Genomic DNA, 24001 nt, shown 5'->3' on the forward strand with positions numbered 1-24001 from the left:
TCCGCCTTGTTTGTCTTGGTTGGCTTCGTCGCCCCGCAAACGATTATGCGTGTAAACATGGCATCTCAGAGCCATTGCGAGCACCGCGCATCGATGCATAAATCTTCGCACGCACGCTCGCGTTAGATCGCGAAACACAAGCAGCAACCGGGACACGAGGAGCAACAATGTATGGAAATCCGCTTCGACCAAAGGTTGCTTCGTCTTTTCCGTCTGTTTTTGCTGTTTTACACGCGGCCTTGCGCTTCCGATCAAAGGATGCTGGTGGGGTTGGGGGTTTCGTGTAGCAATTAGTTTTGCTCTCCCTCAGTTGTCGTTGACTGGACCGAGACGGGCCGAGGCCGAGGGCCGATATCCCACGAGCAGCATTTGTTTTGTAATGATTAATGTGGCGAACATATATTTCAATCGATGGTCTCTCGCAGCGTTCCAGTGCCGCTGTGTGACTGTGTGTGTGTGTGTGTGTGTTGCTAAGTGTTCGCTGCGCCTCCCCCCCGGAGAGCGAATCCTTGTTTAATCGACGCGATCAGGACGAAAATTTATGTTCCGTGCACAGCAACAAATTGATTGATTTCACGCCCAAACCAGACCGGCTCGCTCTCGTATCGGTTCCCGGGAAAGGGTAGGAGCGGTAAAAAAAAAGGCTCTGCCACTGTGCAGCATGTGTGAAGCAGTAAATCTGAGTTATGAGCTCCATAAATCAAGGATGATCAGGAGCAGCAGCAGCAGCAGCAGTCTGTAGTGTGTCTAGTCGAACGTGCGAAAGCAATGGACGAGGGCAAAGGAGCATACAAACCGCGGGCTGCATCCGGGGTTTGCGTTTGGAATTTAAACATTTCGGGAGGGCTCTGATGCTTTTTCTGTGCGGCCAGTTGGCTGCACAACTGCACGGAAAGAAGAGGATCATCAATTGAAGTATATCGTACCGTACCTCGTATCTTGCGCTGGTTCTACTGCAGTGCTAGTGCCCTCCATAAATCGCACTGAGGCGTACCGGGTTTTTCCGGAGTGCCGGTTATTTTTCCGGCCTCTGGATTCCTTACGGATTGACTTCAAGACCCGCCCCCAATGGGGGTGAAAGTTAAGTTCAATTTGCGTCCTTTTAAGATGGTGCGCTGGTGGCGTAAAATTGTGTTACAAAAATGGCGAAAAGTTCGCGGAGCTCCACGGGACACACTCCGCGTGGTATTAACGCGTTTAAGCCAAAACCAACTACACGCTCGGTTACCATTTTCCTTAAAATCTAATCTCCCAAAAGACACCCCCAAAAAACAACGACAACGCATCAGAGTGTTTCCCGGTGAGTTTACTCATACCCCAAAAACACGGAGCCGGAGCCCAAAAACTCTGTCTGGAACATAAACATTATAATGAAAGCGCAAACAGCCCTCACCCCATTCCATACATGCTGCCCTTTTCCTGTGTCTGCCATCATCGGGCTCGAGGATCGTGGAATCTGCTTTTCATCCGTCAATTCGGGAACTCCCTTGAGGTCGCGGTGGTCTGCTCTGTGCTTGAGCCTTTCATGAGGTTTTGCTCCGGCAAGACACACTGATGTGGTATGTGCTTGCTTGCTTGCTTGCTCATGTGGTAACCGGTGGAGTAGATTGACTTATGTGTGGTGTGTGTGTCTATCTCACCGACGCCAGGGCGCTGCATCGTCTCATCTTCGTCTGCTTGATGCTCGTCAAACTTTCGTCTACCACCCGGGCACAAATTATGCTCGAGGAGAATTTCCATGAGCAGCGGCAAACGGATGAGAACGTAAAAAACGAGTCAAGAACAGTCTAGCTAAAAGCTCGGTCTGGTCGCAGGAGGGAGTCTCTGTGCGTTCGTTGCTGTTAGACTACGGGGGTTGGAACCGACTCTCGGATAAATTCGTTTGATACTGCTTTCGTTGCCGGTTGGTTGGCGAATTTAATGCTTTTCGGAATCGAGCGCAAGGGAACTCCTTGGACGCGCGGAGAGAAATGTGCAGCAGTGGTGGGGTCCGCATAATTAACGTTAATCTTGCAAAAGCATATTAATTCGTTCATTAAATTCATGTTTTCACGATGCCTTTCAGCGAGTAAACCAGGTCGCGCAAGGTGGCGGCAGCTTAAAGCCAGCCAGACCAACGTGCTTTAAGATTTAAGTGCTCCCGGGTGTGCGTGTGTGCGTGTGTTATAACGAAATGTTTTTCTTCATTCTGTTTGCTCCCTTTTCCCTTAGGCCCTGCGACCGCAATATGCGTGATTGCGAGCTGATATCCTGTAGATTGCGCCGCGTGGAACCGCTCTGCCGATTGCCGGGTTCGGCCCTGCAGCAGCTCGCCATGTGCGGCTTCTACGAGGATCTGGAGAAGGGCGTCACGTGTAAGTAGGAACGCGCCAGGTGTACGCGAACCCTTGGAGTCGGTGTATCTAATCTACCTCTTTCTCTCTTTCCTCCGATCCGTTTGCAGTATTCCGGGCCGGCGAGCAGGGTCGCTACTGGTATGCGGTACTGGGCGGCCAGCTAGAGGTCCGATACCATGCGGCCGACACTAAAGATGGCAAGGTAGGTGTTCCTGTGTTCCTGTGTCAATTAGGGCAGCGAGAAAATGTGTTGTACCGGCACTTAATCTAGTGGTCGATTTGTTGCTGAGAATTGCCTTGGAATAGAATCCGTGGAGAGTATCAACGATTTACGGGCAGCTCGATGAAGGAAAATTGAGTTAACACTCGCTCGCTATGTTGGACACGAACTCCATTATCTAGTACAGGAGTCTCGAATACTTGTTATTGAAGTTGTGTTGTTGTTTCTTCTTGGATGAAATGAATCATCAACGAGCAGACCAGACGCCAAAGGATTAAAGCATAGTCCGATCCAGGATCGATCGATCACAAGCCCTCGATGGACCTTTAGTGGGTGGGGTGTCGTGATTGCTGTTTAGATTTAAAATTCATGAAACATTCCCAGATTGATCCCTAGCCATTTGCTAATCCGGGGCCGGCGCCCACGATTCCCGAGGGGTTTCGGAACTTGTCTACCCCAAAAGGGTCTTCCAGCTGAGCTCATGCTCAACCATGCCGGGTGCTTCATGTGGTCTGGATGGCTTTCTGTTGCAGGAAAAAGCCCAAAAACTTGGTTCTGCTCCTGTTCGTGTTCTTTCGCTCGCTCGGTATCCATTCCAAATTCTTAAGAATTGTTGTTGCGTAAAACTCCTGTTCCAACGTCTACGCAGGCTACTCACTAGGCAGGTCAGGTTTTGTGTGCGTGTGTGTGTCGAGCACTGGGTGTCAGTGCGACCATCCCGTGCCCTCACCGTAGGCCAATGAAACGAATCGATTGTTTATTTTGCTTACTGCGCACTCGGCTTTGGCTTTGATACCTCCCGGAAAAGCAACATAGCAGGCGATAGGTGGCATAACATAACAACAAAGGTGTCATCTTACGACGGGCGAGAGTCTCTGCGTCTGTCTTCTCTCTCTGTTTGAACAGCGGAGGGGCTTGGCTCTATTGGCTTGTTTCGCTGGCACAACGGAAGCCGTGCGGTGTTCATGGTATGTTGCCCTGTTACACGCCGTGGCTCATGTTACACACCGCCAACAGCACCACGGTCTGTGGTTGATGTGCTCATCTGCGTTTCACGCGCGAATCCCGACATGAATGACGACACACACACTGTACGGTTCGGTTCGGTGTGAGACAAGCCTTTCAACAGGGTTTCTCAATGGCTTACCAACTAGCAGCTGCTACTAGCTGTGCCTGAAATTCTCTTTTATCGTGCGAAGGGTGCGTTAAAGAATTCCACTGCTCCTCACCGACCGATGCCAGCACGATTCGGTTCGATTGAAATTGATTAACCGTTGACCGACGGTCAAATGATGCGGGGCACTCCCGGTTTCTCGGGGTCAGGGTCACAGCGGAAAAAAAAATCCTCATTCGCTAAAGAAACCAGATCGTTGCGTCTCCCAAGAACGCACAACAATCAAGCTCAATCAGCGACCGCCGTCCGGTCGATCCGTCGATTCGCGCGCCGCACGGAGTCCCTCTGTCGACCGACTAACCGACCGACCAACCAATCAAGTAATTGAGGAATTACTCCTGCCCTTCAGGCGGCGAATTCCTGCAAACTAATTGTGTGACTACGGTGTGTGTGTGTGTGTGTGTGTGTGTGTGTGTGTGTGTGTGTGTGTGTGTGTGACCACGCAGCAACTTATCAGCTTACAGCTAGCAGCGCTGCTTCTGGCACTGCGGGAGGTCTGCCCTCGTTGGTGCAACGGTTGGCGAGAGAGAGAGGATCCTCCTTAATTCGATGGTGCGGTGGCTGTGCCGCAGGCAAATCGCGGCCTCCCAGTCGCGTCGGGGGGCCCTCTGGCCAGTATTACGTACAATGCCAACGCCACCGAAAGCAGATTACATTTCGCTGATGATACGTGACCACTCGTAACGTAACGTGAGCACAGTCACGACGAGACGGAAGTTTCGTAAGCACCACCGGAAACTAGCATCTCTCTTTTGCGGACGATTTCCGCTCGGGGCGGCGGCTGGAGATCATGCTGGAGAAAGACGAAACCGTTGCACGGTGCCAGCGTCTGGCGCGTGTCTAGGATTTTTAGAGGACAGAAGAGCTGATATGTTCCAGAATGTGTAACAGAGAAGTCTGCATTCTGTCTTATGCGACTTCGTGTTTAGCATCACGTGTTGTGAAGCGGACCATTTTCGGGAAACTGTAATCGATATGACTACATTTTAATTACTGCTCTCGATTGTGTAGGAATGCGATGGAAGTACACGAGCCAATCAAGAGCCTACCTTGCGGCTAGCCTTGAGCTTCTCCGGCATTCCATCCATCTCGGGGCGTTAGTATCGTTAATGATGTCGTACTGATGCTTTTGCTTTTGCTTTTGTTTGTTACTTCTTCTTCCCAACCGCAAGCAAACACAGACCGACGCACTTCATTGTGTTCTTCCTTGTAAAAATCTCTTAGGAGCCGCACGTATTGACTTTAAAGTCACTTGTTCTTATCTTGTTTTTCTCATAATTTCTCACGCAAGAAGATGAAAACATTACCGGGAACTGCGTGTTTCAATCTGTTTACGGAAGTACATCACTTTCACAGAAGCAGCAGCAGCAGCAGCAACGTCGTAATCCAGCGACACGGCGCTCTCCAGATGGCTTGGTTCCAGCGTAGGTACAAACATTGGGGACCACTTGGGCATCACTGACTTCGGTGACTCTTGGACTTGCTTGCCTCGCTTAACTCTGTAGCCTCCCGTAGTCATGTTTATTTATTTGCCAAACAACGTTTTCCCTCTCCGGGTCCGGGAATCCCGGTTCCCGCTTCCCGGTTCCCGGTGGGTCATTCTTCTTCGGTCAGCTCTCTGTCTTCTGTCGTTTCACCAAACGTCGTCGTGGGTTTGCTTTGCTTCCTCCTCGGTGAATATAATTTCCGTTTTGCACTTCCGTGATTTTGCGTACGCCTTCGCCATTACCGCCCAAAATAATTCCACCCCATGCGACAAGATCCGACGATTGGGAGAGGGGATCTGTTTTAAAGGTTTACTTTGCTGTCCCCATGGCCAGAGCCGTCGGAGGTCTGCAATGGAGAGGATTAGGCTTGGAACGTTTGGATCATTTTAATGCTGGCTGTTTACGCAAAAATGTTCCCCGTTGGCGCACCGGCAGGTCCCGGGCCCGGAGTGTTTATGGGGTCATTCGAAAAGATGAAAAACGATCACCGTGGTTTTCTCACAAACACCAACTCACACTCTCAAACGCCGGTGGCGCGGTGGTTTGGATTTGAGGTTTTCGAGCGTCATAAAGAACACTTGAGCGGGACAGTTGTCGACGGAGGCGAGCGGACGCATGGGAGGAGACATTAAATTGAAATGTTTAGTGGACTTCCAGTGGAGTTCGTTCCGGCTGGAGGTTATATAGCAAGAAGCATCGTGATTGTGTGGAAAAAAATATGCGAAAATATGCAAGTCACAGAAGGCGGCTGTACTTTCAGAAAGATACTTTCAAGATTCTCTCCGTTAATGAGTTATTCGCAAATAGTTGATGTTAAATGACTTTTCTCGTGAATCCTGCCGTCATGTTCAAGAATTCGTTATGTAAACTCACTGAAGAAGCGCAAAAAATTACCCGCATTTCGTAACGAACACGATCGTAACGATCAACATGGCAAGTCCATGCACTAGTTCGACTTGCTCTCTGACTTGCCTTTCCTGTTACCGACAGTACCATATTCGACGTGTCGACGTCGAGTTGAAAATGAGTTGAGACTCGCGCAACCGCACAACACTAACATAAACACCCGTTTGGTGAACTGACTGTCGGCACACGGCGCGTCGTACCCAAAGCTGTTGTAACCGATATTTATAATATTGCTCCAGCGAGGCGCGGATCACGCAAAGTGCAACGCAATTCTCCATACTTTAGGAAAGAGTGTACGAGCTGCAACCGCAACAGCTCGCGAGTGTACGCCGATGATCGAGGCCAGACAGGCGCGCTCGGGGTTTTGTAATTTACAGGGTCCGAAATCCAATTGCTATCCCTACCACGGACCGGATGAGGTACGGCACGCTATGGTACGCCTTTTTCAACACCTTTTTTGTCTTGAGGCAGGGGGGTGGTAATGGTGCTACCGTTTTCCGCCATTGTACCGGTACAATGGACCGCTGGAATCTAATGCTGGAGCGTAATGAACAGAAATGGTTAGTAGATGGAACACGGATGGCTTGTCTAGGACCGACGAACGGAACGGAACGGAACGGTTCGTGGCTAATATCCTTGACCAACCTCCAACCCATTATCACTTGGCGAGCGCGCGCGCAACGACCAAAGCAGCGGTCCGTTAGGACGATGAGATGTTCGCTGTTGGCAACGCAAACGGCGACGGTTGCCCTGTTGTGCCAGTGACGCTGATGTTTGTGTTGATATAAATTCAATTATGAAATTAATTCATTCCTATTAAGTAATCAACGGTACATTATGCTCCTGGTACACCGGCGCCTCCCGATGCTCCTGTCGATGGTTTGCCGGGTGCTGCAGCAGCAGCCATTCCTGCCGACAAAATGGCCCAACGATGATTAGTGTTTGGTGGTGGCATCAATTGCCGGCAACGTTATGCTGATTTGATGCTGTTACTGTTCATGTTGCTGATGAGTGCGCTGTTCCTAGAAGCAATACATGGGCCTCTGCTGCTCTCTGGGCGTTCGTTTGTGTGGATAATAGGAAATGAAAATGTAATGCTTCTTCCTACCGACATATGCTCATCTTCATCTCTCGACTGAGTGACTTTACCGGCTGAGCCTCGGCGATTCCTACCATCGGTCCGTGTATGAATAATGGAAGAACGCTTCCAGCACAAAAAGGGAACCAACATTGCAGTTGGGTTCGCCGACGGTTTAAGCAAATGCCAATACACCTTCACCGTCACGCGTGTGTTCGCTTCGTCGCAAAACACGTTGATGATCATGAATAACGCATTGGCATTAGCTGTAGGGGGCGTTCGCGGCCCCCCTCTGTGTTTGTTCCTTGCTCTAGCTGGATAATTGTTGACTCAGATGATTATGTTGATGCTGAGATTCGCAAAAGCAGCAGCAGCAGCACCTCGAGGCGCAAGGATTGTGATGAACCGGGAGCGCGAATTGTATTAATTAATTCATTTTCTGTCTGTCAGTGCTAGTCAGTGTCTTACGCGCGAATGATGTGTTGTGATTGTTGATGCCGATTTGATACGGTATTATCTCCGAAGGCAGAGGCATCATGCCGACAGCGAAGGTGTGCAAATTGATGGATCGTTTTATGATACCGTAGGGGAGGGGATTTAGTAAGCATGATAATTCAATCCAAATAAACGTGAACCGCGAATGCGAGAGCACCGTACTAGCGTTAGCTAGCTATTAATTATGGCCGGCACGGTGCCCCATGGCAATGAGTGAGTGAGTGAGCGTGGTGTCTTCGGAGAGTGTGCCCGCTCGAGAGACCCAAACCCTCAATTACGGATGATGGAACGGTTGTAGAACGGTGTGTGCGTCTAATTCCATTATGATAAACAATCGCTAGGGAGTTGCGAGCTACAGAATCAGAGACCAGAGGCAGACGAGTCCGTTCTCCGTTCGCTATCTATTTTACGAGGTGTGCTCCATCGTTTTGTCGACATTAACGATCCATTAACGTGTAGCGTATTAGTTAACCGTAACGATCACCAGCTCCAGCAAACTCCAACATTCCATTTCCACCACTACGGATGCGTTCGGTGACTCCCACAGCAGTAGCAGTAGCACTTCAGCACCCAATCGAATCGATAATTTATGCAACAGCTCCAATTCCATCGACGAAATGCGAGCGAAAAACCCCCTCGAACGAACGAAAAGGAAACTCGGCTCGTATGTCGCCACTGGCTGGCTGGCTGGCTGGCTGGCCACACTGGAATGTGAATGCAACAGTAACAGCAGCAGCAGCAGCAGCTACAACGTTATGGCATGCTGCTTCGAGCACCACCGCCCGGGACAACTGCGTACGACCACGACGACGATGACAACGTGCCACTTTGGTGCTTGGTTACTTGGTGTACCTTGCCATATTGGATTGTTTGTTTGTAGCTTTGGCCGCTGGTGTGTGCGTGCGTGTGTGTTTGTCGTCGATTCCAGCGAACTGGCCACACCAATCACACATGCTCGCGCTGGTCTCTAATTACTCTATTTATCTCTGGACGTTCTGGAAGCGAAACATTTGTTTGCTTTCTCTCGCCTCTGCTCGCTTGTAGTCGCTGGTGCAGGAGTCGTCTTTACCTCCTTCGTCGTCCTACTTCGTCGACCGATCACGTCATCACCGTCCAACGCACTCGCGATGATCAACCCCTAAAAAAAGGCATGCCTGCGTAGGTCGCGATCGCAGCACGACGCTTACCGTAAGATGCAAATCGGGAATCGGGAGGCCACCGATTGGCGAGGCATCTCTCAAGCGACGATGGGGCTGATCATCGCGTATCTCTCGATCAGCAGGCCTGGCAGTGAGCACGATCGCTCACTATGAGTGAGCCCCCCTGTTGCTGCTGCTGCTGCTGCTCACTAACGAAGCTCGATGCGACGCTCACACCGCGATTACACGCTTTGGCACGATCAGCGGTGGGGTGGGGAAAGCTACTGCAGGGCGCTTTATTTATGGTTTAATGCGCCGGCGACGATCATGATCATGATGATGGTGATGATCGTCGTCAACGGCGTTTGCTTGCTCCGGCAGATAGCATTAAGCCGCTTGTTCGCTCTCTCTCTCTCTTGCTCTATCTCGCGCGCTCGGTGTCGACTGTTTACTGCAGCCAGGCAGCCAGCGATGGCCACCGCCGCCGACAGTCAACCGGTAGGCATCCGAGCGAGTGCACGTGTTTGGCTGTTTGGTATCGCGGGCTTTCGATTTGACGCGTTGTTCCGTTCGAAGGGTTTCGTTTTGGTGCCGGTGATGCATCTTGCTATTGCATCAACTGTGAGGGTGCTTTTCATGTGTGTGTTTGTCTTAATGCAAGATAGTGTCGTGTGTCAGCATCAGCATCATCATCTTCTTCTTCTACGACTCATTTGTTGTGGCTGATGCGTATATCGTTGTTCAAACAAAGATTTGTGATCATTCGGGGGGAGAGAGATTTCGGTGACAAATCGAACACCGCAGGGTCCATTGTGAAGTGAATGTTTTTTCGCGTACTTTTCCACTCCATTCCGTGTTCACGCGTGCTGCGTGTGTGTTTGCCTTGTGTGATTAAAGCATTCCGGAAGTGAAGGGAGCAGCAAATCGATCGCACGCACGCACTGGCAGTTTGGTCTAGGCTATCCAGATAATTCACGGCGATTGTGAAAGAGAGAAAGGGAGGGAAAAAGGTCACTTACGGGCACTTTATCACCGGGCAGCCGGAGCCACCTTGGTTTTATTGCAATATTCGGTAGCAACAAACCCACCACCCGCGTAATAAAGGCGCAAAAAAGGGCAAACGCAACCCCACAGAGAGAGAGAGGGAGAGGAGAGTGAGATACAGAGAGAGGCAGAAGGAGTGTATTTTTATTGGTCGCAAAATAGTGTTTACGTAAGCACCGACACCGAGACCATCGGGTCTCGGCCTACAAGGCAAGCGACAACAACCCACGGATATCGCGTCGTACGGATATACCCCAGAGAGCGAGGGAGAGAAGGAGAGAGAGAGGCCCCAGTAAGGTTCAGTGTCACCGGGCCGGCCGTATGCTAATAGGCCACCCGTTTCGTTCCGTTCCGTTCCGTGTGTATGCAGGCGCAAACATCCGTCCGTGCGATAAGATAAGGGTACATCGTGGTGTAGTAGTCAGTGCCCTTGTGGTGCGCACTGCGGAGGTGTTGGAGGTTTTTCGGTGGATTGACCGGCGCTTAGCTTCGATCCATAGCGACGACCTTTCGAGTCCGTAAGTATCCCGAGGCATCCTTCTAAGCGGCCACGTCCTTTAGCGCGAGAAAACACGTTATGCATTCATTGGCAACAAACAGTTTGTTTGTATGTTTTTTTTCTTTTTCGCGTACCGATCAGTCGATCATGCCGCCCGAATCGAATCGCTATTGGTTTTCAAAACATACACCGACAGCGGCGAGTCTAGCGGCGGAACCGTATCAAATTCAATTCGATTGATTGATGAAATGGAAGTGGAAACAGTGCAACAAATGTGGCCAATTGTTTATTCCAGCTTCAGCGCCCCCAGAACCGATCGAGCTGGCGAGGCCGCCCTCGATCGCGGCTGCTGAAAATGAAGCTGTCAAACGGCACCGAAACCGATCAATCCCTCAATCCCCCCTGATGATTGATCGTTGAGAGCGGAAAATTGAGCATTTTGTTGAAATAACGGCAACGGCGACAGCAGCATGACGACCTTGCCTGCCTTGGCGTGCGCGTGCCACGATGCACGGATACGACGAAGGTTGACGCGGTTTTCAGCTAACGCAAGCCGCACCGAAAGGGCACGCGTCCGCGTCATGGCCCCCAAACCAGGAGCTTGGCCCTTGGCTTCACACAGCTCGGCAACGTTATCGTTTTGCAGAAAATTCACTTTCACGCTTGATCGCTATGGCGGCGATGGCGATCGATTGCAATGCTGTGGGACGCCGAATTGGGTCAAGTTTCACCACTTTTTTCCGGTACGTGCCGCTGCCGCTGTGGCTACTGGCTTATAGCACCGCGAACCGAGAGTCCAAGCTTTGTCGATTGTTTGTTAATCCGCGCACGCACACGAGAGAGAGAGAGAGTGTGTGTGTCGCATTGTGTGCATTGATGGTGTTGTGTCGCCGGCAATTACATTTGAATTACCTCCACTGGCATCGGCCATCGGGTCTGAAATGAGAGCGAGGTTTATGTTTATTTGGTGTGCTAATGACATATACCATTTGGAACTGTCCTTTGTCCAGAGCGAAGGCAGACAATTCAAAAACCAGCTGTGCAACGCTGCATGATGCCAAATTGATCCCCAGATTGTCATCACCCCGCCCATGAGTGTGTGATCGTGAGAATAACCTCCTGATGATGGTGATCGTGCTCTGTTTTTTTTAGCATCCCAAGAAAATCTGTCAAAGACGCACATTGATGGAGGATTATATGGCCTTAACCATAACACGCGGTACTCACCAGCCAAATATTACATCAGCATTTGGCGCTTGTCCGCTAGCGCTCCAAAGCTGGCACATCAATTACTGGATCAATTCCATCGCAACGATTAGGGGGGGGCACTACCATTATTTTTGTGTGTGGCCACGGGTCTTCTCCCTTCTCTTCCGGCGCCACAAGACGCCACGACTCTGAGCTCAAACGCTTCGAAAACACTATCTTCACGCATGGAGAGGGCTGGTGTGTGTGTGTGTAGGCAGCGCTTGACCATCGAGGACGTCGAGCCATTTACTTGCCAAAAACTGGCCACTAAACGGTTGGACAAGCCGTAAGCTCCACTCAGTGGCAGCAGATCTACTAGCTTCCCTATAAATCCCCCCCCAAAAAAGCATCATGCCGGGGGTGGCGGCCTTAAAGGCTGAAGCGCTAGGCCTAGCGGGTGCGCCCACCAGTACCAGCAGGTCGTCAGGTTGGTGAAACTGACCAGCTCCAAATTTGGCGCCCAACACCCCCGATCGGAACGGATTGGATCGGAAGGCGGTTTCACATCTCCTACACCCGCGTGCGTATGGTGGGCGTATGTTTTGGGTTAATCCCTCACCACACCTTTCCACCACCGCATGAACACCGCGTAACACACACCGTAAGCCGACAACAAACGGGAACAGGGTGACATTTACTGTACTGGATTGTTTTTCGACGGACGGACACGAAAGTGAAACCGTAAATTCGGATTCGTGTGTTGGTTGGTATTGGCTGCTAACCTTCGCTACTTGCTCGGCGGTAACAGAAGCTTGCTGGAGGACAACAACCACTCGGTTCCACTTGCAGCGGTTCACAAGCGGTTCTAATCAACCATAAAAATCCACCAAAAACCGATTCCTCCGATAATGAACGAACTCAACGGCATCAAACCGTCATTAAACCGAAGGTAAAACCCCGGTGGTACTAAAGTCAATAATGCCTGCCGGCTTTAAACATCCGACTCATCGTTCCGTCTCGTCATCAATATTGACAGCCATCGGGGGTGCGCTTGGTGGTAATTTGCATGACACAATATGGTTGTGTACTGGTCAAGGGGGTAGTAGTAGTTGTTGTGGTTGTTCGCGCCAGGTTGAAATTAAATCGACCGGACAAACACAGTTTAATGAGGCGCGCACCAAGGCAGCAGGCACACCTTCATGCATTGACGACGGCGACAAGGTTATAGTCAAGATCAATTGCATACACACACAGCACAGCACAAGCATGACTTGCGACATCTTTTTACGCGTATTGAGGGCTTTTGCAGCAAGCTAATGAGCTGTTAATGCTACCCGTCTAATGATCGGGTCCGACTAACTAACACTTCACTAACTTAAGCACCGATACCAATCGCTCTCGGTCCCTAAAAGTGCGGCAGAGAATTAAAAATGCGTTTTAATTTAACAATAAATCTTTACCCTCCAAGAACCACCACAGCAGGCGCCCTCTAGATGCGTATACTGTGCATATGTCTCCACTCGCGGGGGGTTCCGCTAATGGCGACCTTTGAATGTTTTTGTTTGTGCGACGCAGCATATCTAGGGCGCGGCATATCTAAACGACGCCTGTCGTTGGGTGTTAAACTCCCATCAATCAAGATACGCACCTGCTGCTGCTGCTGCTGCTGGCGGTGGTGGTGGTGGGTAGCTTGAGGAAGAACCGACGACGACGACGACGACGACAACGACGATGATGATGCCAATGTTTGAACCCGGGGGCCTGGGAAAAAGCTTCCAAGCTTCCGCTCTTTTCACGCTCACCGCGAGAGAGGTACAGTTAGGCGTTATCGGCGGTTGGCAAGGGTTGTTAGAAATAAATCTAATTAATCGTGCCCCCAAACCATGGAAGCAGCTGCAGAAAAAGGCAAAAGATGTACATCTCCAGCGTAGGAAGAAGGTGCGTTGTGGTGTCTCTCTCTCTTTTTATCTCTCCGTCTACGCCTCTCTTATTACTAGTAGTACTTCCGAATGCAAACCAAGAACCCAGTGCGATAGCTGTAGCATCCTACCCCCCGCAGAGAGTGCTGTCGGTCACGCAAACGATAACAAGCTGCCAGTGGGAGGCTGATGCGAGGCGCCTCTTCTCGACCACTCTTGACGTGCGGATCGAGCGTCCGGCTCTCCAGGCCGGGGTGCCGTCGCTGATGCCGCTCATAAACGCTCATAAACATAGCGGTATCTGGTGCGTCGTCGTCTGTCACGCGGCACTGGGCTCGGTGGTGATGGTACTTCCGGTTGCCGCCACGGCGTTCCCTCATTTTCGCATTTCTCTCTCCGTGTTTCTTCGCTTCTAACAGTCCACAATTATGCCGCTTCTCTAGCGTTGGACAATGTAGTGTCGTGTAGTGCAGTGCTGGCTGACTGGCATTCTGTTTTCGCACAGTTTTGGCTTCTGTGTGCGGGTGCAGCTTCTCCGCCCGAACAAGTGATGATGACTGGAGGCCTGGAGTCTGTGTCGGCCAAAGTTCAGTAGCAGTAGGCGCGCGTTTGGCGATGAATTATTTAGCGCCAGCGCTAATTTCGAATCAACGCAGGCCTTGCCTACAATGTGAAAAGTGCTCCGCAGTGTGCAGTGCCGTGTGGTTTTATTTTGTCTGGAGAGGAAAACCGTCAAAACTAGAGCACACCCCATGAAGAACGATGGAGCAGCGGGAAGCAACATGAACCGTGAAAGAATTCATAATTGTCCAACTCCCGGACCCGGCCCCGTTTCCACCGCCCCCCACTGGTGGGAGGTTAGGAGAACACGCAAGACCCATTTGCGAATGTGATTTGCTCGAGACACGCTCTTCCTCTCTATTTCTCGCTCTCTCTCACTCTGTCTGTTGTGAGCTGTGTTCGTGATTTAAACCGTTCCCTAGGTAACAGTTTCCTTCAAGTTGTCATAAAAATGGCAAAGAAATGATGCCGACCGATGATGCTCTGCACTGACCTCCGCCGAACCGTTCGCTGCAGAAGTGTTTCTCTTCTTCAAATGAAACCAACCGATCACTATAGGGGGCGCGATTTTTGCGGTTGCGGCACTACGCTATACGTATTTGCTCTCGGTAGCAAATTGCTCGTGGTCCGTCATCCGTGGGTGGCATTAACCAGTCAGTCGAATGACTCCATTCTCGTCATCTGCCATTTTTGGGGGGGTTTTGTTGGAATATTTGAAATTCAATGTTGATACAGGAAGAGTTGGGGGTTGAATAGCCTCCGAGGCAGCCGAGTGGATTTGGAGCAATTGAATTTATTCATTTTGAGGCGTATTAATTTCTATAACCTCTTGTCTAATGCGTCTTTATCCAGTATTCGGTCAGTCTAGCGGAATCTGTTATAATTTAAAATACTTCACCGCCTTGTTATAAAATTATAGATTCGAGATATTAGGTCAGAAGCGCTAGGATTAGCATTAGAGATTGGGTTTGGAAACATGAAAAATGATTCAAAAATTTCGATGTCTATAGCTGAAACATAATAAATCAATACGCACAACAATTCAGTCCTGCTGCATACCAGCCTGTCGGGAATAACAATTCCCAAAACACTCGACAAACTCACTCACCGAACCGAGGAAGCGATTATGCTGTATTTACTGTTGAACTAACTGTTCTCACATACTCGCACCTTGCGATAGCTTAGTTTGTTTTGTTCCCTTGCCAGAAGTGCCCAACCGCCCCGACATCAGCGAGTGTGTTACCGGACCCGGAAACCTGTCACGGGACGCATCCGAGCGAAAGGTGCCAATTTATGCACCGATGTGCATCCCTCTGGGATCGATCGTGGCACCAGTCAGGTGTGAGCGAGGTGTTGGCAGCGACCAACCAGCTGCATCATGTTCCCACGGGTTTCACGGCTTTGGTATTTGGCGGATTGAGTTTCGAAGCGCGCTTACTGAAAGAGAGAGAGCGCTACTGTGTTCGATTCCGTGAAAATGTTTGTGGCATCGTGCATCAACGGGAATGCAATGCTACATTTTGGTTTTGATCCTCTTTGGCTTACTATTGGGATTGAAATAGGAATTGTAGTAGATCGAATGTGTATTTACTCGAATAGAATCTAGCATGTTACTATGGTTTTAAGTACATTTGGATAAAATGTTTGTAGAAATATCGAAATACTTTAGCAAAATCATTATTGACATTACACACTGCTTGTAGAATAATGCACTTGAATGTTTGTCTAATGGAGTCCACAAAACACAACAAACAGCCATCTTTGATTTAACATTATGCATAAAATTATGTAACCTACAATCTATGTTCAATCCAGTTCCATCAAATTATCTTGAGAATTAAATGGCGAATTAATAACAGGAATAAAGTACAAAAATATATACGCGGAATAATTAATCTAGAGGAGAATTTCGAGAATCCCTTTATGGAAAACCTCTCCGTCAGTATCCTTCTCCTTTGGAAGAGACTCCTGGAAGAGGAGCACTTCCAAGAGAATGTGCTTTTGTCTATTTAGGCAGTACCTTAGGACAACTTTAAGACGCATCTGCTTTAAACGATCAGCAAGATTTTTTGTAACATTACTTTATGGCAGAATCCTAAATGATTGATTGCGCTGCTTACAGTAGTGCCATTTCCGGACAAGAAGTTCAGCTTCAATTTTCCGATTAAATATTCTGCACCCAAAGGGAAATGAATCACGGAAACCATTCCGCAGACCGCAGTCCGGCGATCGATTTGGAATTTATTATCCAAACCTTCCGTCGCGATGATTAAAGCCACTAAACATGCAAATAGTCTTCCCTGTTCTCTCTTTTCCGAATATCCTTTTAAAGCCAACCATCGGGCGGGCATTTACAGTGACTTATCCTGGTTGCGGCCAAAGCATTAACATAGCCAAACCACACACACACACTGTCAACCTCCGTTGATGGTTCCGTCGCAACAATATACCGTCCGCCATCGTTCGCTAAAAAGCAGCGCACGGGAACGTGTAAATGGCGTCGCTGACAGGCACGGGCGCGACATTGTGGGTTCCATCAAACCGCCACCTCGTCCTCCTCCTCTCAGCTCCGCCCGTCCGTTCCTTTACACTGACCCTAGCCCCTGCCCATGGAAAAGTATCGCTTTTCCGACCTGAAACGTGCTTAATTTGTTGGTAAAACTTTGTTCCCCCCACATCGCTCTCCCTCGGTGTTCGTCTCTTGCTGAGCTTTATTGATTGGTTTTGCGCGTAAAAGAGACAGGTCGGTGAAGAGGAGAAGGAAGGTAAGGTGGTCAGAGGGTCCACTCCCACCCTCTCTTTCTCCCTGTCGTCCCACGAAAAGCCACCTTTTCGTAGTGGTATTGGTTGCGGGTGCGGGATTTGTATGCTCAACTGACCACCCCTCTCTCGTTCTCTCTGTCCAGAGCCGTGGACAACCGCCAGTATGTTTGTCGCGGTAAACCAAATCCCTCGGGTCGGGTCTAGCCTTCTGACCATTCGGCCATCCGCTGGTCCAGCTCCACGGTGTGTTCACAGTTTCAAGGACACGAATGGCGGGAAAATTGCATTTGCGTCGCGCGGATCCGCGGGCTACGGGAGTTGACGACAAACCACCCCCCCGGAGCGGAACCATCGGAGTGGTGTTCGGTTCGGTGGAAGGTAGCCACCACCGGTGATGCTGGTGGTTGACGACAGGTGGTTAGTGGAAGCTGTATGTTGTTGATTAATCTCGCCGCGAACCACACATGGAGAGGACACACATGCACACGTGCGCGCACGGTAATGGATCGATTGATCATTCGCCTAAATATAGAACCCGGGATAGTGGACGGGAATGGCTTTTTGACGGGCATTACTGGCGTGGCTACTCCCGGTGGATAGTCGGTCCAGAATGTGAAATGTCAGTTTGGCAGACATGGTTTTTGGGTTTTTTTTCGGGGACAAAAAACAATCGAATCGTGAACAATGGTGGCCCTTTCGTTGCTTTGGACAAAAGACCATCGATGGTTTGTTGGTTCCAGTACTCCAGGGCGTTCTATGGTAGCTGGCGGCGCAGATTTATTGAGTTTTATGGCCATCTGCACTGTAATTAAGAGATTGTCCCATGGATTAATTCCGATGTTATTAAAAAAAAGTTTGGTGGCTTTTTTTTCATTTCAATGGCAATTAATAATTGTTTTAAATAAAGCATTTTGGGATATAATAAGTAACTCTTTTGCTATCTCATATGGCTTTTTATAGTTCCAGAAGTCAATATAGTATGGTTATCTTTTGTAATCGTTTGAAAGACACGTTTGGTTCACAATTCATGGTTATAATGCTGTAACCACTATCCTGATTCAAATAAAATTTGATTTCAATATTTTGAACAGAATTGACAATATTACCTGTTCCCTCTTTTCTCAATAATGCTCTCAAAAATTCCACACCTTCTTTGAAGACGTAGATCCCAGAAAATTGGCAAAATCTATTCTGAAATTCGTTCGTTAAATTTTACCAGCTGAATAAAAAAAGCTATCATGTCTTAATTTGCCTTTTTTGATTAACCTAACCCATATACCCGGAAGCGTAAATTGGTACAGATAAACATTTTCCCACCACCTCCTTGCAAGGAAAATGCGCCGTCAACAGAAAGTATCGTGGAAGCATCCTTACCAAAAAATGCGACCAAGCTAGAGCAGCAGACGAACCAAAACAACATTAACAAATGAGTGTTTTTGTGGGCGGGAGGAGGAGGAGGGCATGGTTTTCGCTCGGTTCGGTTGAAAAGCAATTTGTCGTGATGGAGCTGCAAACGCTTTTCCCATCCATCGCGCGCCGACATTTTTGTTTATTCTGGCCGCTTTCTTCTGCTTTGTCGCATCACGCCGTTGCACCAACACGACGGCTGCTACTTACCGTTCCAGCAGCCACTGGCTCTGTTCATCTATCCCCTTGTTGCCGCTAAGCCTGCTAAGCATCACCAATGGTGTAATGGTTGGTTTACAGAGTGCGAGGCCTTCATGCTGTCAACCAGCGTTGTTGTTGACGACGCCACCGCTGCCGTCGCCTGTGACTACACTCAAGCGATGGTTACCTCCGAGCTACTAAGATAAACGATTCACTGAAGTGATGCCTGGTGGCGCCGTGCACTGTTGTTGTGTCGAGAAGCTTTTGTTGATTGTCGATTGCTGCTCGCTATAAAAGTGGGATGCAGCATCATTTTCTTCGCTCGTTGCAGTTGCAGTTGAAGGACATTTCGGTACCATCTACACACTGCAACCGGGAGCTACATTATTTACGGTTTTGTTGAGCCACCCTTTGACAGTTTGGTTCGCATAAAGAAGCTTCCTTGCGTCCTTAGCATAAACGTCATACGGCGACATGATCTGAGTGATGACAGCGAACCCACACTTCTTCACAACCAAACGAGCCGTAAGTAGACGAACGTGGAGCATTGAAATAGAACGCAACATTATGTGGAGCTTTTTAAAGAAATTCTCCTCCACTTATAATTGCACTTATCTGGCGCAAGACGCCATGAAAATGGTGTGCACGCTGCATGGACTTGGCGCATTCATCTTCACTTCGTGCCCGCGACATCATTGCAAACCCCTTTTTGTTGCAGCGAAAATTGCAACAAATTTTCTGCCTACCTGCATCTGAAAAGCGCATAAACGCAGTAGCGGCAATGATAACGACAGCATAATGTTGCGCGAGTATAACCATTCCAAAACATTATGCTCTGCTCCGTGTACTGCTCTGAAAAGCAATCATTTCTATCCGTGTCTTTTGCTACCTTCTTCGCCGGCTCATCGTCTTCTCGCATGCCCTCGTCAGCGCCTCTCGAGACGTTCCGAGTTCCGCAATCATTCCGCGTTGTCGTTGTTGCGGTAGGCACACCGGCGGCGATGGCTCAAAGTGGGCGGTTATGATTGTTTTATGATACGCGAGAGAGAGAGAGCATTCCCACCGTCGACCATCCTAACTCCACCGTTGGCGTCTCGTCATCGATGTGATAATTTGTCTCTGCAGCAAAGCGTGTGCGCTCTTCGCTCTCTCTCTCTCTCTCTGCCTCTGCCTCTGCACAAATCATGCCATTTCGAAAGCAATTAGGTTCGTGGGGGCGGGCGCGTAGGTGGAAGGATGGTGGCACGACGCCATGGCAATGACCTAACCACCGGCCCGACTCGAACATCAAAACATCGCATCGAGCGACGCGTTTATGGGTTTTGCGTGCTTTCGCGATGGATTTTTAGCGCGCACCCAACATCATCCCACCTAGCGTTTGCTTTCGGAATTTTCGGAGAAAACCGCGTCGTGCTGCGGGCGCGCCCGGTCTCTTCGCCATCAAACGGCGGCCAATTGTTAGTGTTTATTTTTTCGTTGACCTTTTCTGGGCGTAAAAACCAACGAACGCACCGCCGTACGACGCGGATATGATGCGACCGAAGATGAGGGAGATGAGGAGAAGGTGTTGTTCACCGATTGTTCGTAATTAGCCCCTTCGCTCGTAGCTTTAGCCAATCACCGGAGCCAATGCGGAGCTCCCACGGCTTTTCTTCTCGCCATCTTCCGTCACCCTGCCCGGCGGAAGTGCATTAGAAACGAAAGGCGAGGGGACGCGATTACCCACGAGTTCGTTTACCTTCCCGCGTTTTTCGCGCGGTGCGGTGACTTCAATGCAATGCAGTGTGTGCGACGCGCGCTCGCGCATTGATAGAGTGAAAGCATCGCAAAACTGATAAATGGTTGGTTTAAGTAGAAATGGTTCGCGGATTGGTTGGTTTTGCAAAACAAAAAAAAAGTTCCCCGCAAATTAACGCAGTTCAGTTGAGGGAAGCAATTTCCTTTCCCAATTTGATGATCGGCAGAGTGTCGCGTTAATGGTCCCGGGGAAGGGGGGCATAAGCATCCCGAACCGTGCCAACAGCGGTGATAACAATTTCTTTTTCCACTAATGGTTTGAGGAAGGGATCACGATAACGCCATTTCTGTCGCGATTGATGCGTGCGAACGGTAAAAAGAAATCAAATTTTGAAAACATTAGTTTTTTGTTGATGTCGAACGCAACTCACTATTACGATTACATCGCCACCAACATCCACAAACATGAGATACTGATACCAATCTTTCTCCTTTCTCTCTCTTTCTCTCTCTTCCATTCCAGGTAATACACTAGTCGACAGTGACATTTTTGGGTCCCGTATCGTAAGTAACAGAAATGAAAAACGTTGTCTTTCTTGGGGCGCGCATCTCTCCAATCTTATCATCGCATCAAATCACAGACCCCCTCACTCGAATCGTCGAATCAACGACGACCCATCCACTCCACCCCAAGCCCTCAAACCGTTATCGACGGACACCGAGCAGCAGCATGCTCGCGAATGACCTTTTCGACAAGATGCGTCGTCGTCACCGCCAAGAGATTGTTGTGACCAGAACCTTCCCTTCGACTGGACTTTCACTTTACTTTCCTCGGGGCCAAATCTGCACAGGCTAATTAGTGAGTTGCGGTTGGCTGATCGTCTTGGGGTTGTCCCGTTCGGGCTCCTGCTGCTGGCTTCCGTTCATCGGACATTGGATTGGTCCCTTTGATTGGTGGTTGCTCCGTTCGTTGGCACCACAATACGTGCGCGCGCGCGCTCTTTTCGTTAATTATTTATCTACGCAAGCAACGGGGAGGCCCGGTTTCGGAGCCAACTTGGCCGTCGCGGACCACGGGAAGTCAACAAGGGCAGTGAGGCATTCCGTTGGATTAGCCAAACCATTTCCGTTTCCGCAGCCTTTTGCGCGTGATTGTTGGTGTGTCTGTGCGTTGGTTGGTTGTTTGGAGACTAACGAGCAGCGAACCTTCGTAGACCTTGTGAGGGAGCAGCGATGGATGCCAGTTAGCAAACATAGCAAACATAGGAGTAGTCCTCAGTCCGGAGCCAATTACCCTGTCAAGATGGATCGAAAGAGCTACTTGTTGATCCAGTGCCGATCACCATCATCAAGTGTCAGCAGCACCGCCCGGGGGGGGTGGGGGGGGGGGGAAGTCATGGTGCCCTCCATGTGCCAGCCTCCATGTGCCAGCGTATGTGTGTGGAAGGGTCTACCGGACGGAACTCAGCACTCTGCTGACATCCCGTTGGACAAGAACGATCCGACGTTGGTTTTCGCGGATACTTTCTTGGCAAAGATGGTGGTCTTGGACTGCGTCCACTGGTGTGAGCATCTCATGAGGTGCCCCCACCCGCTGTTTGTGCTGACATAACACTCCGACCCCTTGCAGCGTTACGATTATTATCACAGTTTCCGGTAAACCGTGATTCCGAGCCACAAGAATCGGTGTCGGTCGGTCCGTCGGTCCAGTCCAGTCCGGGGCGTCGGGGTGTGTCGATCAATAATTCATCTCTCCGGTTCGGCGCCGCTGACCTGGGACTGGTCGGGAACAACCGGACCACTCGCCACACGCCCTCCCGGTGGAAAGTAATTTATTGCTTCCGATTGGGGTGCGACTATAAGCGCGTGCTGCCCGCGATCGTGAGCCCTCTGAAGGTGTCCATCATCATCATCATCAGCAGCAGCAGCAGCATCGGAAACCCATTACCGGTTATGCTGCGGTTCGGTGGTTCGGTGTTTTGTGTTTATGTTCCACCTGAGGTGTTGTTGCTGTGTTATGTTGTGATAATTATGTGATCCCCGAAACTCTATTGGAGCAGAAAATCTAAAAAAATCGGTTAGCAGTCGATGCATTTATTTGCATAGTACCACCGCATTGTGATAAACGCACACAAACACACACACACAAACCCGGTTTTACGGTTCTCGGCACAGACCGGATGTTATACCGGTTGGACTAAAGCCGGATATTAAACGTTTATGCTCAATGGCAGCACCAGCAAGGGGTGGAACCGGAAATGCTGGCTTGCCATGGTGCACACACACACACGCTAGTGGTCTGTGGCACACTTCTGCTCTCGATGTTGATTTGAAACGTTCTAAGAACCGTAAAGACGCCCCGGGCAGCAACAGGCCAGCTCGAAATGATTCTCATTAATTCAAGTGCACGCCTTACATCGATCCTCATGTTTTGCCACTTGCGTTGCACCGACTGAGATAGGCAGACACTTAAACGAAACGCTGATCCAGCAACATTCAATCACGTGTCTCACCAAAGGAGTCGAAAGATGATTTCGATTATTTCTAAATCCAAAGATCATCATTTCCATTGTGAAAATGCCAACGCTTCATGTATGCATCTGCATCTTTCAGATCAGCAAATTATGACCGGAATTATGCTATATGTTTCCGTTGGTGTGGTGATTCCTTCCTGGATCAGTTTCTACCAGAAAGAGCACGCTCCTGCATCCGGTCCCGTGCGGACCTTTTGCTTGTGCTCGAACGAACACAATCCTTAATCCACGAACTCCATCCTTGGGACTGATGGTATTGCACGATGGTATGCCTGAGTTATGCACAAAGTCAGCAGACAAAGGAATGGTCGTGGTAGTGTAAGTATATCACTGGCACTGTCTGGACACTTCATCACGCTTTGACTCCCGGATCTACCGGACTCAACACTTCGATCCAGCAAGTAGCAAGAGTAAAATGGACAGACTACTGGTGCCACAGGTGCCCTTTCGTTCGTTCGGTCGTTTGCACGGATCGGTTCATCGATGCAGCGCCGCAACACATATCCTATGGTTAGTTTCTGGTGCTCGGGCCATTGTTGTCGTTGTGCTCCCTGTTTGCTTAGGCGCCCTCGTATGTACCAAACCATTCGCTCAGACGCATGCAATATGCAAAAGCAGCACCAGTGTAAACCCAGGGTAGGCAGTAGATGATTTGTACTGGCCGGTGTGCGCTCGGCTGACCGTTTAATCGAAACATGATGGTGAGTGCAGTCGTTGTGTCCGGAGTCCATATCCCCATTATGCCGGTGTGCTTCCGGAGGTGCTGTTTGTTCCCGGTTGAATTGTCAAGATTCCTGGACAACGGCAGCAGCAGCAGCAGGAGCACCGAGTCGATAGCAAATAGGAGCATTCGAGCAGCGAAAACAACCATCATCCTGCTCCTTCTCGTCCTCATCGTCCGTTCTGTCAGGTACAGTGGTAAACGCAACGAGTCAGGACTCGACGCCGTACACTCCTCTCGCAGACAGACCAGACGGTTTGTCAAGTGCAACGCAAACTCATAATGAATGCGTCTGCCGGCAGTAATAATCTTTCGACAAAGAGATAGAGAGTCTATCTTCTCCTGCAATGCAACGGGGATGTAGGAGGTGGAAGGTCCTTTTCAAGCCCTCATTAAAGGGTATTGTGGGTATGACCACATGAGGGTTGCGAAGTCGCTTAGGGATTCCTGGGATTCTTCTGGAGGTTGTGAGAAGAGCTGACCATTTAGTGAGTTCAACTTCAGTGAGAACTTGATGTCAGTACTAAACTTTCCGCAATACAAAAAAAATCGAAAAATACGCCCAAAGACATCACTGTGAATGACCGGAAAG

At 49.6% G+C, this 24001-nt stretch overlaps 1 protein-coding gene across 3 annotated transcripts in view; it reads left to right on the forward strand.

The window, feature by feature from the left end:
- LOC125954709 (rap guanine nucleotide exchange factor 4) overlaps positions 1-24001 on the forward strand; it is a 109355-nt gene that overhangs the window by 37457 nt on the left and 47897 nt on the right. For 2 of the 3 annotated variants that reach the window (XM_049685214.1, XM_049685215.1), the window contains exons 3-4: positions 2212-2354; positions 2444-2538. In XM_049685214.1, the coding sequence (XP_049541171.1) occupies positions 2212-2354; positions 2444-2538 (238 nt within the window). Of the gene's footprint in view, positions 1-2211; positions 2355-2443; positions 2539-9340; positions 10398-20677; positions 20719-24001 lie in introns of those variants that run through there. The other variant, XM_049685219.1, reaches the window with a different exon arrangement.

The sequence above is a fragment of the Anopheles darlingi genome, chromosome 3 (genome assembly GCF_943734745.1).
Source record: "Anopheles darlingi chromosome 3, idAnoDarlMG_H_01, whole genome shotgun sequence".
NCBI lineage: Eukaryota > Metazoa > Arthropoda > Insecta > Diptera > Culicidae > Anopheles > Anopheles darlingi.